A 15,302-nucleotide genomic window follows, 5' to 3' on the forward strand; every position below is an offset into this window, starting at 1 on the left:
GGATGTTCCAGAAAAGAGTTAAAGACAGTTATGCATATACCAATAGAAGACAGATGTGGATTTCAGCAAGATACATACTGGGCTCCCAGAGAAGTTTTAGAAGTCACATTTCAGTTCTTCTAACACACAAGGACAGCTATTTAACCACAGTAGAAATCTCCTGACTCTTCATATAGTAAAGAGCTCTTCCCCCTTGATCATGTGTTCAGACAGTCCCATTCATGTGCAAGTCTTTCCATTTCTGCTCATTGCCCTTAGAATATTCACCTTGCTGAAGCAAAATACCCAACATGTCCCTCACTGTACTGTGCAGAGTCACCTGGTCTCACCATAAAAGAGTATTTGATCACATGGAATGTAGTTCTTATATGTATTATATATAAAAATATAAAACATATATTCTTATGTTTTTAAAAATATCCCATAGATCAACATCTGAACAGTTGGTCTTTTAAGTCAGTAACATTGCAAGATAGGTAGATATTGGAGAAAGGGGGTTTCTAATCATCCTTAAAACCACCAAACATTTTTGGATCACAGAAGTGAAGACCTCCCACTATTCTCCTGTTAACTATTCTTAGGTTTTTGGTTTATAGGATAAAAAGCAGCCAGTAGCACAAATTACCATTGCATGTACACTACAGTAAGCCTTAAGATGGAAGACCTCAAAAGCATGTGGGTAAAATAACTGCCCTTCACAGAAATGACACAGTGAAGCAAAAAAGAATATCAAAAGAAGAAGGAGAGCACCAAGGACTAGACTATTTAAAAAAATATATTGTGTATCAAATATAGTAGGACTCTGGTATCCTTCTTCAGTTTGAGCTTTGGGCTCTGGTATAATTTCTCAGTAGGGCAATGCCTTACTTCACCTGCAGTCCCACTGCAACATGTCAAACAGCATGGCCATATTCAAAGGGAATATGTTTCAAAACAAAGCATTCTGGTTGTGTTTGTTTCTTAGGAGGGCTCAACTTCTGATGATGCCACAAGAGTACTTTCTGAGTGATGGATGAGAATTAGACCTTCAAAATTCAGTCCAGTGAGATTTGAAGGAAAGAGAATCACCAAATATATGAAGAGATACAACAAGGGTGAAGTACCTTTGTCCGAGATTTTTGAGTTATGCTTTTGTTTGTAACTATCTGAAACAGAGAAAGAAATAGAGGGTGAATCTTACATGGGGGAAGGAAGACAAAAGGCAGAGAAGCCAGAAAAAGAGAAGAGAAAGAAAATATAAGGGATGATTTATTACAGGGCAAAGGGAACTGGAGTCTTGCCGAGGACTTAATTTTATTTCCTTCATGCAAAAACACTAAGAGCATGAAGCAGCAGCAGGTGGCAAACATGCAAGTCAGAGTGCAGCAGAATATTTTGCTGGAAGAGAAAAGACGAAGCCCTGAGTACACCAAGCTGGTAGGACCAAGCTGGAAGCAGAATCAGCTGTCTTGGTGCTACTTACTGTCACAAACATAGGGTTTGTCATGATCATCCTGGGAGGCAGCATCATTCCGTCTCCTGCCTCCTCCAGATCCCCGAGCCTGCAAGGACAAGATGAATGTTAACATTATTCCATCGCCCCTTGGGTATCCTTGTGCCCCTCACCCTCCTATGAAAAATGTGCAATATAAACTAAACAATTCCTCAGCTGCCATATAGGGCTGTCAAGGGTGGGCTTGACCCTTCACCTCCTAAGATATGCACTATGTTAGTGGACCTTGTAATGCAGTGGAGATCCCCTTCACAGGTACCCCAGATTGTTCATCCATAGCAATAGGTTACTGCCAGCACATATTCAGTCGAGTATCATCACACATTCATCTCTGAAGATGTTCAAATACCTTGCTTAACTGAATATGAATGAATAGATGAACAGGTGTTAGAGGACAAATGCAGCTATTCAATCAGCCAGAAAATAGGCCCCAAATAGAAGAGAGGTAAAATTATTTCCTTTAATATTTTCAAATGGGGGGTGGGTTGTTTTGTTCTGTTTTCTAGCTGAAAAGCAATGTTTTGAAATGGCCTTCTGTGACAAAGATACCATGGCTAATTCTAAAATGGAACTTTGGTCAGTTAGTGGAGAAGATTAGGAAACATAGCTACCTGCAATAACAGAGAATGGGAATTACCCAGAAAGTCTCACTGTTCTGTGTTCCTACAACATACCAAGTTGGCTGCCCTGGAAATGGAAAAGCTCTTGTTTCTCCCCAGCACAGACTGCCCTGTCCTGAGCTCCAGTGGTAAGAGTGGAATTCCAGCATCAAAGCTATTTGGTCTTGACACTTCTCAGCTGAGATGCCAACAAGGGGACAGCTCATATCCTTCCAGAAGTAGAGGCTGTGAGGTGTAAATGGGAACTGAGCCAAGGCCTTCAATACTTTCCTGTTCACTAATGTGCAGTGTGTAGATGACAATAATTTTAGACTTGATCTTTATTAGAGGAAGTGATCTGCAGGTAGATGGCTAGACAGCCCTTTATTAGTTCTGCCAACTACTCTTTTCCTGTGTAAAAGCAACAAAATTGTTTCTGCTGCTCCTCTTATTAAACCAATCATGTTTCTCACACTAGACAAGGCTGCCTGACTCAAATCCTTCAAGCTTTTATATGTAAAAATAAGAAATGGACAGAGCTTTGTCAAGTAAAGCTGGAGAAGATGTAAAAATTCTGAAAATATTAGTACCCCAGACACAAAGGGGTCATAGAAGCTCTGCCCCTCTTCTATGGAGTTAGGACTGAACTAGCACTATTCAAGCTGCATTCCATGGGACATCTAAAGAGAAGGAACAAGGAACAATTTACATTGGCCTGCCAAAATCTGTCAAAACAGGGATTTGCAAAAACTTCACACATCATTTCTCTGGGATTGCTCAGGTCTAACTCTTAACAGAGTCCTGAAGGAAAGACATGGATTTGCAGCTGTCTGGATGGGGTAAATACTATTAGTATGACAAGTATAGCTCTGCCTTCTGCAAAGACTTCTGTGCAGATCAGCACATGTGAAGTGAGACTTGTAAGGGTGGACTGAAAAGCAGTTTCACCCTGGGAAAGGCTCCAGCAACAATTGTTTGGTGGAAGCTACTTTACTGACCATATCACATAAAAGCATTTTACTAGTCTGCAATATTTTCATTCTGACTGCCAGCTCTGTAAACTCCCTCTGGGCTATGAAATCAATCCCAGGCTAGTTCCTTTCTTCCCTCACTACTGCAAAATGTGCTGCAATCTGAATTTTAGTCCATGGCAGCTCCCATACAACCCTCAGCTCATCAGAGAGTCCTCAAAGAGACAAGTGATTGGCCCTACATGAATATTTCTGCTGGTACCTGGATTATGATATAATTTCTCTATCCTCCCAGCTGCATTGGCTTTTCATGGTTGTGAAAAAAACCTGTAAACTCTTTTCCTTTCACTAGTCAGTAGGTCTGACTTTTTACACACTGAGAATAGATCTGTTGAGTAAGAAAGTACTATTTTTATATAGGCACCTTCCAGAAGAGAATGGTAATTTCAGGTCTGTTGCTCAGAGTTTCGCTAGTCTTACAGCCAGCTGTTTCCCTTCAAACTGTTTTCTACAGAAACGCAAAGGTAAGGGTTCATGTCGTGACCAGATGTCAGGTATGCTTTTTCATACACTGAACACACGTGGAGAGATTTTTCAAGTCAATAACTTTCAGTGGAACTTGAGCTCCTAAATGTCTCTAGTTCCTTTGAAATTGTCCCATGGGATATCCAGCTGACGAGCAGACAATCTGTACAGGTGCAGCTTCATTCCTCTCTTATCTCCTAGCAAACTGTCCTTCCCAGCTCCTATCAAATTCTCCTTGTCCACCAAAGATATTCCACAACTCCTTCAGAAAATCCATCTCTTTGACCTTCAGTGTCCTTCCTAATGCTCCCACAATTTCAGGGCTAGCCTTGAGGGGTTAGTAAACTGAGCAGCTGCCCCAGAGGCACTAAACTCAGTGCCTCATGCTTACTGTTGGCACTCAGGTCTGTTGAATTCAGTCATCCACGACTGCATTCATTCTCCTGAAGGATGCAGCAGAGTCTATAAGACTTGATGTGTGAGGCCTGGAAGCCAAGGCATAGCAGCCTTCAAGCAGCACTGAAGCAGCCGCAGAGAGTAGCCAGAGGGACAGATGGAGAGTCCAGGATTAAAAATAAAATCATGCTGTAGGGAAAGGAAGGGTCATGTGCGATTTGGAAAGTCCAGAGCAGTAATTCTGTCACTTTAATCCTGCATCAATGCTGTCAGCCCTTCTCACTCCTTCTCTGAATCCCCAAAGGCCACACTCTGGTGGATCTAGTTTCCTATGCATGTCCTTCCTCTCTTCTGTCCTCTAAAAATACCCTAACCAATTCCTTCCCAGAACAAAAGTGCTGCCCAGGTTTCGTATCCTCTAATTTCAAATCCTTAGCCTCAATTCCCTACACTGGGTCAGGCTCACATTAGAAAAGGGCTGCTTGAACAGTAACAAAACACTCAGGACCAGACACAATTCAGGCTTACCAGTTTTCAACAGCAAGAAAATCTGGCCCTAATTTTGAAATCCTAATTTATACCACATTTTGCTTTGGTTATTGATGCCATCAAATAAAACCAAAAATTGCTCAAAGTATTTGGCAGTCTTCAGACTTCTCTTTTTTTGCACTGAATGAAGCCAGGGCACTAGCAGAGCAGGGGTTAGTTGCCAGAAAAAATCAAGAGATCCTGCTGCTCCTGTACTTTATAGGGGGCCAGTTCTAGGGCAGAAAATACGACGTAAATCTATGCTTTAAAAATGAGTGGGACGTGTACTGCAACTCCTTTCCCTGCAGCAGCAGAGAAAATGTAATAAGAGTTATTCTGAAACAGTTTCCTTATCAGGGGAGTAAAACTTTACACATTAACAGTAACTTCAGAACTTTATGTAGGCCTAGGATATATGAATATAGGAAATCCCCTTCTCCTGAGCAGTGTATCTTTTTTAGCTCTTCACTCCATTTCACTCACCCTGACCAGCATGTGTAATTTATGTGACAGCAACTTACTAGAAAAGAGTTATTAGCCTGGAATATTAGTTGGTTGCTACAGTCAAGCCTATGTGCATGTGTCGATTCTAACTCCTGGTTTTGGTTACTGGTTCATACAAATTTTCTGAAACTTACATTTTTCTGGAAAATTTTTTTCCAGGTGGGGGTCTTTGGCTAAGAAAGAAAGAAAGAAAGAAACTGGTTCAGGTGATTTTGAGAATAAGGAAGGTGAAATAATACTTATCCAATTATTAAAGTGCTTTGATCTTATATTAAAAGACTTAAGCTCCAAAACAATGAGGAGCAGAAAACTGAAACACAATAACAGAAGAAACTAAAAGAGACGGTCTGATGCATAAGTACATTGCAAGTATTCAGTGTAGTTTCATGTCTCCCTCTTATTCAAAAGCTATTATATCCTGCTCATTTGGCCTAAAATGTGGCCCTTCTTGCTTGACTCCTACAAACACATCAAAAAGTACTTCTAGAGCTCCTGTGCCCCAGCAGCATCCACTGGAGCCAAAGAGAGATGAAAATGCTTGAAACTTCTGAGAGTTGTGCTCACACTTATTGAGATGCCTAGCTTGCAGGGCCACAACTGGAAATGTTGATTCCAAGTTTTAAAATGTTGGCCTCATTACTTAACTGGTGCCCTGCTGAAATTGTGAAAAGATATCTTAGGTAAGAGAAGGGACACAGACTCCCCTAAGGATAAAATACTGCCCATTTTAAGCAAATGGAAGATTTGCCAGGGTCTCAAGAGGGCCACTGTCAGCCACAGAGTGCTACCTTGGGGAAAGCTGCAAAATGTATTAACACAGTTCAAGTTACTTTTATTAATATTGAATATTTTTTGGTGTGTCATGACTGAATTTGTTGCTTTTCTGTAATTAGTAAATGTTGTTTTAAAGTAAAAGCATTGTAATAGCAGGATGTCATTGTAAGTATTAGACCTTACATTACAATTGTAAACACAACACTATAATAAATTTATCCCAACTTTTTACTCTGCAAATAGTCACAAAAATAAACTGAAAAAAGTATTTCAAACCTTTGACCATATGACTGAAAATTACCTATAGTGTTATCACGATCATGTATCCATGGATATACACTTTGCATATACAATATACGTGACATATACATGAGAAAGCAGATGTTTGCTTCCTTCCTTTCCTTCCAGTAAATTCTCCACCTACCCGTCCTCTAGGCCTGTTCTTTCGTTTTGGAATATCTTCTTCCAAATCCTCTTCCTCATTCACTTCATCTGCATTTTCATCATTTTCTAAAACCCTCTGTGGTTGAACAATAGAAAAGAATGGTTAGAAGAAGATGACACAATCAACCAACTTCTGCTCTTTACCACAGAGACTACAGGTTATTAAATTACAGTTGATTAATGGTTTAATGCCAAATCAGAGCCCAGGATCCCTACTTCATTCCACTAAAGCAAAACTTGCTTTCCCTTCCACCCTCAGTTCTCCAAGGAGTTCTTATTTAAAAACTACCACTGATATCAGTCAACTATAAAAAAAGTTCCTAAGAAATAAAAGTGGCATCACTGAGCACCGATATCCCAAGTCAACACAAGTGTTAGTATGCATAACTGCAGGCCATGTTTGGGGTATTGCTTGCATGATGTTTTTTGTTTTGGTTTCTTGCACCTTTAATTATTTTGTTTTCCTCTAATATTGACAATGCAGTTGAAGGTGACAGAAATCAGTGGTTCTCCTCACGTTTCCTTTGTTTAGCAAAAATAGAGAAAATTCCTCCATATATTCCAGCATGTTTAATGCATCTAGAACGTAACATCTTTTGGAGTTTACACCACGCATACAACTCTGTAAACTGGAAGGGATCTTGCTGCATGAGAATGCTGAGGAAGTACAGATATCACTGAGGTTAATAGGAAAAATAGCAATAGTTCCTTCAATCAGTTAATGGGAGCAATAATTTATCATCTCACGTAACTGTGAGATTCCCAGGCCAGCAAATTTAAATCCTTTAATACTGATCTTTTGGAAGGTAACCTCTATAGAATCAAACACAGGCCGGCCACCCTGGAAACATGCACAAGTCAGACATTGCACAGACAAAGGCAAGATGATAAATCATCACTACAATGATGTGGAAAGAATTCCCACTGAAGTCCCCTCGACCCTTGGCATGTCTGCTAGAAATACAGAAATGGGCTCCAGTCTCTCCTGCCATTCATGGGGTGGTGCCATTTCACAAGGGACTAATCTGGAATAACTAATTTATGTTTGCCATGCCACCATACATTTAAATTACAATATGCAACCATGATACAGATTCAAATCAGTGACATTAAACTGATGGGAAGTTTTTTCAGTCTTTCTGTGTTTTTTTCTTCCCTGTAATTTCTATTTAACAGCTAATTGAGAGCCAGCAGAGGGAGAACAGGAGCAAATGACAGTTGTTTCTCTCCTTCCTTCATACCTCAAACACCAAATTCTGAATTTGTGGGAAAGGATACATCAAAAATTTCACTTTTAAAACAACCTGGATTTGGAAGACCAACTACACAAGTTTATTTTTATTTTATCAGCTAAATATTTAAGAGTAATATTGGACACTGTCCATTTTAAAAAGTACTAAGAACTTTTAGAATGTGGTAGAGGATCAAGTCTTCATGTGGTTCTTTCTCCTTCTATATTTTAATCTCAGGAGGCTATTAACGAGGTGAGACCATCATGAAATGTAATTTCACATAATACTAGAGTACTAAATACTAGAGGGTGTAAAAGTTAAGCAAGTTCCAGCTCCGCATACGTAAAATGTTTCCTCAAAATTCGTGCAGTTGCATATTAATTGACTTGATCTTAGGAAACTGAAACACTTGGAAAACGTTACATACTAGTGGTATGTAAGAAAATAAGCAAACTTACTGATATGAGTTTATATTTTCACATTGCTTCATATTTGAATATATCTCAAAAAAACAGATAAGGTTGCAACCATATCATATGTGGGAAAGGAGCTAGTTTATGGCAATACTACTACGTAAGGGAAGTTAAGAGAAATGTTACAAACAACTTCCTTTAAAATTGCAGCACCAATTTAGGAAAAAGATAATAAGCAAGCAAGTGTGAATTTAGTGACACTGCCAGGGTAATGACTTTAGTCCTTGATAGAAGGGGCATAGCCTTTCTGATGCATGATCAAAAGGCTATTCTAAGCCTTCTCCGACACACATTCAATACCAATTTATTGTAGGGCAAAATCCTCAACCCTGTTAAATACCAGCTGTACAGCAGATCCCAATGTCTGCATCTATTTAGCAGGGGGAACTCTTACCCTTTCTAGCAAAGTAACTTTTCTTTTATATTCTGTCTTTCAAAGACAGTTTCCCAGCCTAATGTATTTCAGTGCAGCTAAGCACCAAGTCTTCTCTTCCTGGCAGATACTCTGAGTTAGAGAGGGTGTTAAAGTGGCTGGGACTGAGGTGAGAATTACAATTATGACCATCCCACCTGCTCACTCTGCCCTGCACTGAGGCTGGGCCCTTTCAAGTTACAGCATAGAGGAGCACGAAAAGGAACAAAAGAGAGATTTGCATTCTCTTATTTGTCATAGGGATAAAAGGCACTGATCAAGATTTTGATTGGTACAGCCTAGCTGCCAGGTGCTGAAGTACACACTGAAAGCTGGCTACTACTAAAGGCTTCAGCAATCATTGCTGTATAGACTGAATCCAGATAAGCTGTGTTTGCATAAGAAACAACGGCAAGACATGCCTTTTCCAGTGAAACTAGCATCCAGGTGACAGGTCACAGCTACAGCAGTTTAGCTGAAAAATTTCTGTATATTTTTGCACTCCCTCCCTGCTCTGCAATGCCCAGACTTGTGCCATTTCCATCATCTCTGAAGTCTCTCTCCTTGAACAGCTGATGAGGATAATTTGGGAGCTCAGATTGCACAACACCCAAAAGCACTTGTTGATCTACTAAGGATGCAGCACCACGACTTCTTGTGCTTTGGAAGCAGGTATAAACAAAGTTTTAGGGTTCTCAGCTTAATAGACTCGGATACACTACTAAAGAAGGAAGAACAGATAGGGCCTCATGACAAGCTTTCCCCACTTCATGAACATGGGATGCTTCATCTTAGATGGGGCTCCTTTATCTGTGTAACTGGGAATAGCAGACCTCATTTTTCTGCCCTAACGTGTGAAATTTCTAGCAAACAGGCAAATAGAACTGAACTCCAAGTAATACAGATTTGGTGCCCACACTCTTCTGTTTCATTTGGCATGAGGCTGACCACTCAGATTTTTATTAACTGTACGTATAGATGCAACATGCCAAGCCAAAGTTACCAAGTTCGACATACTGCCTACGGCTCTCACTAAAAATCACTAACACACTAACAGCACAATGGTGTTTTAACATCACCAAAGATGTGCTGCTGTGAGAGAGGCCCCCTTTCTTAACAATTTAAGATGCCTTTATAAAGTGACATGTTTTTCTATAAGAACCCTTCATACTAGCTGAATTCCTTCCACAGCAGACCCACAAATGTGTTTCTACTTTTAATTTTTAAATTAAATGTATTTCAGGATTAAATAGAATCCTGAAAACTTTCAAACCATAATACATGTGAAGTAATATTGCTCATACCTGCATCACTAATAATAATTGAGATAATTAAGATTAGAATGTTTTTAATTATTTTGCTTATATACTTCTTTTGTATACTTTGTAAAGGTTTCTCAGTATAAAAAAAGACAGGCAAGGCAATGACACATTTTTGTCTATAGTCAGCATCTGTAAGTCCAAATTCAAATCCATGTCCAAATTCACTTTAAATATGCGGCACTAAAAATTCAGTTTATGGTTGGGACCCATCTCTGCTTGCCAGTTTTATATATAATCATCTCATAGTGCTGCAAAACAAATTCTAACACAGGAGCTGTGCAGAACACAGCCAAGCGACCGAGATTCTTGTGACAGGAGAAGTGTGTGAGATCCCGAGTTCATTTTGAGCATCACAGTGTAGCACAAAGGTTTGATAACATTTTGACAGTCAAATGACACAACTATCAACAGATGGTTCTGCCACAGGACAAAAGTCTGCTAGGCTTAGAGACAAATTGTGACATCCAGCCCTGCTGTCAGGGCATGGGGATCTCCTTTACCTGGATTTCTTGTATAGTGTCTTCCTCTTTAGTGTCTGTTTTTTTCTCTATTCCCTCTCCACGCAGCAAGGCTTCCAGAGTAGTACTTTCTGAGGTGAACCCATCCTTTTTCAGAGGCAGATCAACTTCTGAAAAACAAAACACACCAACTGTATGTGTCTCTCCAGACAACCAACAAGCAGGACAGAGATGACAAGCAGAAGAATGACAGATCTTCAAGCTTGTTTCTTTCTTGCAGTTCTTCAAGATCTTCTTCTAACCACTAAGGATCTCCATATAGGATTCATTTCTATCTTACTGAAAACCTGATATCTTTTAAATCACTGTGATTGCTTACAGGAAAAAAAGGCTGGCTGTATTGTATGAAGAGGAAATAAAATTCCTTCTCATATGTAAACTCCCTATGCTTCAAATAAAGAATAAAACCAGCACTTTCTAAGATACTGAAATAACAAATATGAAAATCTGATCTCCTGAAGCAGAAAAGTAGCTTAATGTAATTTAGCATCTGGCATAGTTTATACAGCACAGCTTCAAGCAGCATTCTCCTACACCAGAGCATATTCCACATGTGAAAAAACAGAAAGCTAAAGTGTGGGGCCAGTGCTGAGAACTTAAACTGAAAAAAACAAAGGGATGTGTCTTGAATTTTTATGTAATATTGACTAGATAAAATCTTCAGTTTCATTTAAATGGGTCTATACCAATAAAGAAACCAGTCAGCACAGCTATGAGTGCAGAATATAGCCCATAAAACAGGACAACCCCCAGTCACTGCAGTAAGAGCCAAAAGCTGGCATGGAACTCCAAAAACAGTGCATGTTTATGAGGAAGCTTGATACAACTTGCCATACAAGTGAAGGAAAAAAGCCCTATTCCCATTCCAAATGCTGCTACTAGATTATGAGGTGGTGCAGCAGACAGGCAAATACAGGATGTTAATTTTAGCAAGATGCTAAAATACACCTAGGGAAGAATTCTGTTTTTCCTCATAGATCCTTGCCTCTACTTCACTCATGCAGAGGTTCAAGTACTCCCTCCCTTCTGAAATTAATTCCTTCATCTAGGCCAATATAAAGTAGTAATGTACAGGACTAATGCTCACAAATCAGCACCTGGTGTCCTTATTTCAGAGCTCAGTTCACTTCTCATCTTTTAGGACCGTGTTGTGTTCCTGAAGCTCCCTGCTTTTCTATCACCCACCATGAGCTGTAAACTCTGCAGAGCAGAAATTCATGTGTTTATGAAGTCCCAAATCACTCCTGCAATCCAAATAATGAATGAACACTTCCACCTGGGACAGTAAAGTATAATCTGTTTCCGGAGGTCAACTGTGTCCCAGGAATATGTTTATTGTATATATGAAAAACTCTAAACCAGCAAATGATTCAGGGTCCCTAATCAGCGCTTCCATAACTTGCTTGCTTCTGAAGTGAGAGAGCATTGCCCAGCCAACAACCATAGAAAATCCAGCAAGAATTCCAGAAAAAGCTATTCTGTTCATGGAGGGAAAGGCTGAGTACATGCAGAAAACCAAGACCACTGGGATTTTCAAAGGAAACTCCCAGGACAGCCCACACAATGGGATGGGGTCAACTGTGAATTGAACCCCTTTCTCATCACAAGGAGGTCTATTCAATCAGGCTTCTGTTTTCAGCATTAAGCTCTGCCTACCCACCCCATTATGCCACCTTCCCCAACTTCTTCCTTACTTGAGCTATAAAAATGACAGAAAAATCAACAGTCATACAGATTGAATTTCCCTGTATGAACTTCTCCCTCTGGATGTTAAATCCAGACATTTCAATAGAAAGAGGGGATTTTAGAATTTATTTACGTGCAAATCCCAACACTTGAATCTAAAGTTACTGAGGAACCTCTGTAATCATCTCTGGCTGTGGGCTTGGCTTGGTTTCAAAGTCCTGTGCTTAGGTGCAAAAGGGCATTTGCTCTGTATTTAGAACCTTGTGGGACTGCAAAACCCAAGGGGTCATCCTACATTCAGGAAGAGAAGCTTCAAACAAGCTCAAGGGCATCGGAAACAAGCATGTCTGCACTGTGATGAGCTATGTCTGTCTCTGGATGCCAATACACTCAGCAAATGAATGCATTAGGAAAGGGAATTAGTAAGGAAGGAGTGAGGGATAAGTAGAACATATATGAAAGTAAAACTACCCCCTGTTTGTTCCAGACATACTGAACATTAAGTCAGAGGAAAAGGTAGGCTTTAAGGTCAAAACCAGCAGCTGTCTTTAATAGTCATGTTTGTTTTGTGTGGAGCTACTAATTCCCACCAGCAACACTCCAGGAGGCTTTTCATCCAGTGCTCTTACAGCATTTTTTAATTATTAAATTTAACATCCCACTGGCAAGGCGGTGTGAGGTAATACTTCTGTTCCCATCTCACTGATGGGCAGATTGAGTCACCAAAAACTTAACCTAGTGAGCAGGAAATCTGGTGAAAAGAAACTCAGGACAGCTGCCTCCCAGCTGCACAACAAGCTGAGTCCTATTCAACCCATTTTCTTCTCTAGTAGCTTCTAGGTGTCCATTTTCATGCTTAAGGAGCTCTGAAAGTGGGAAATGACAGACTTTATCTTATCTGGAATGTAAAGTTTACAATATAAAAATCTTCAGAGGCCCAAAGACGACCTCTTCATAATGAATTCAATCTTTGTAATGAATTCAATCCTTCCTGGAAGATGGCTAGTCTGTAAAGAACACAGTAATGAAGAAAGAAATTATGTTTCCAAACCACTTTTTGAATCCTCAGAGATAAAAATCTTCAAAAAATCTAAAAGATAGTTCATTTAACCTAGAGAAATAGGTAAACACTACTAGGGGGTCATTAAATTCATTTTACTAAATCCCTAATTTCCTCCTTCCTTTTTAACTCTCCAGGATTTCTCACAAAAGCTGGAAAAGTGTATTTTTCTCTTATGCCTGTACCCTGAAGAAAACTGAGAAGCCAACTCAACACCTGAAATGTAGTTTTCACGTGGAAGAACGTGCTTCCCCCAGGCTTTGGGAACTGCTGTTTGGAAGCAATGTGGGGTCCATTCCACCCACTGTCCTGCTTATGAAAGTACCAGCCAGTGTCAGAAGCTTCAAACAAGGCCAGAGAGGGACCATTATAGGCTTGAGAAACTATGACCCCACACTTGCCTCTGTTTGCTTTAATATTTGTTGTGCTACATTATGCAGTCACATTGGATGCTGCGAAAGAAGGTATGAGTGTCTGTCAGGAGAGAAATGCAAAGAAAATCATATACCCCAATGCTGTGTTTCATTCTGTTCTCTAACAAGTCAACCCTGAAGGACTAATACAGCAGCTCCTGTTATCCTAAACCTAGCTTTTCTGGAAATACACAGAATAGCCCAGCCCTTTCTGAATTTTGGTATACTCAATATTTTCCTACCTAAGTACATTCAACAGTTAGTTAAACTATGGTTTGAAAGGAGGGGTGTTTCACCTTTTTTATTGCCTGCCCCCTTGTTCTTGCTGTGAGTTCTGTAAAATAGAAGTTCCTGACCAAACTTTTTTGTCATTTCTTTTTATTCCCCTCCTTTTGAGGATAAACATCCACAATCATTTCTATTACTCTGCTGTGGCAAGTTTTCCATATGGCTTGGTCCTGTTACAGTTCTCTGAACTTCCTCTTATTCCTCAATAATCTTCCCAACATGGACCAATACTGCACACAGTATTTTCAGATGAAACCTCAACTCGTATTTAAATAAATGCACTATAATATTTGTTATATTAGTCCTCAGGCAGTGTCCAAGCTGCATACCAAGCAGAATTAGAAACCTTGTAATAGGGAGAAGAACTTCCCATAAGTCATACATTCAAGCACACAGATCAGTTAAAACATCCATTCCACCACCCATTCACCAAGCACATTCAGATCTTCTAAGGAGGCCTGCAGACTGCTCTGGCCATGATGGCTCTACATTGTTTTGTACTGTGTGCAAACCTTTATAGTTTACAAGATACTCCATCTCTCTGGCTTGGTCATTACTATATTACACAGCACAGGACCAAACGTCAAACCTTCAAGCACTGGCTGTTAGCTGTTTTCTGCAATGAAAGTTCTTAGTTTCATTCTGTTCTTTGTTTCATATTCTATTCTAACAGTTTTTATCCAATGGCTTGTTTCTCTTTGGATGTCTATAACGTACCAAAGGTGTTCAGAAAGTCAAAGTTAGTTGTTAACCCTGTTATTGATTAGTCCTTTACAGATCATATGAAGAATTTTAAGAAAGTAGTAATATGCTTTTCCTTGGTAGTAGTCAGAACCTCTTATATCATAATTTCCCAGGTGCTTTACTGCTTACACCTAATTACTGCTTCAATCACTTTTCTCAAATGTTCATATAGAATTTATGGGTCTTTAAATCCTTGAGTCACATCCAAATCCTTTTTAAATACAGGTAGTAACCTTTCCTACCCACTAATTGTTTTAAATTCTTTCTATTGAACTCCTAGTTTGTATCACAAACTGTTCTTCAGACATTGTAATTTCAGAGAATATAATCTTTATTACAAGTAATAACAACTAGTAAAAGCACTATAACTCAAAGCCTACTCTTTGTATAAAAATTTTAAGAAGGTTTGTAGATGACATTCCTTTTGATTAGTATTGCAAATGTAGTAGCACCTGGTTGGTGTAGTAGATACAGGAAATAGTCAAAAGTATGCAGAATGGAAGCATCAAATCAACAAAAATCATCAATGAAAAATACAATGTAATTTAAGAACTCTTCCAGTTTTTATAAATCACAGTATTACTGGTGTCACAGCTAAACATTGTGCGTATATTATAATTCAAACATGTTCTGCATATAATTAAGATTTATGTTTCTTAACTTGGCAGAGTCCCTTTCATAGTGATTAAATTAACATGGTTATTTCTGCTTACCAGCTCAGAGCAGCAACCTCTCTATTTATCAAGGTCCTTAGAGCGCAGTGGTAGAATCTGAACGAGCACCCATGCCAGTATCATTCCTGTATCTGGTTTCTATTGAACTGCTGACTCCAAAAGAAGCACATTTTCAAATCCTACAAAATGGTGGGCTTTTTCAAGTTTTGATTCACCAAAATAGCTGCAAATTCCTGTCCTTAAATAT

At 39.3% G+C, this 15,302-nt stretch overlaps 1 protein-coding gene across 10 annotated transcripts in view; it reads right to left on the minus strand.

The window, feature by feature from the left end:
- DPF3 (double PHD fingers 3) overlaps window positions 1–15,302 on the minus strand; it is a 189,320-nt gene that overhangs the window by 61,293 nt on the left and 112,725 nt on the right. For 7 of the 10 annotated variants that reach the window (XR_009744965.1, XR_009744964.1, XM_061462664.1 and 4 more), the window contains exons 4-7: window positions 10,173–10,300; window positions 6,214–6,309; window positions 5,150–5,188; window positions 1,463–1,541 (exon numbers count right to left, since the gene is read on the minus strand). Coding sequence is in view for 7 of the 10 variants with exons in the window: in XM_061462664.1 (XP_061318648.1) it covers window positions 1,463–1,541; window positions 5,150–5,188; window positions 6,214–6,309; window positions 10,173–10,300 (342 nt within the window). In the remaining 3 variants the exon portion in view is untranslated. Of the gene's footprint in view, window positions 1–1,103; window positions 1,146–1,462; window positions 1,542–5,149; window positions 5,189–6,213; window positions 6,310–10,172; window positions 10,301–15,302 lie in introns of all 10 variants that reach the window. The other 3 variants (XR_009744966.1, XM_061462660.1, XM_061462665.1) reach the window with 2 other exon arrangements.

This window comes from Pezoporus flaviventris, unplaced genomic scaffold, assembly GCF_033815535.1.
Source record: "Pezoporus flaviventris isolate CSIRO_AGI_PZ_B2104156 unplaced genomic scaffold, CSIRO_AGI_Pfla_v1 ptg000035l, whole genome shotgun sequence".
Lineage (NCBI taxonomy): Eukaryota > Metazoa > Chordata > Aves > Psittaciformes > Psittacidae > Pezoporus > Pezoporus flaviventris.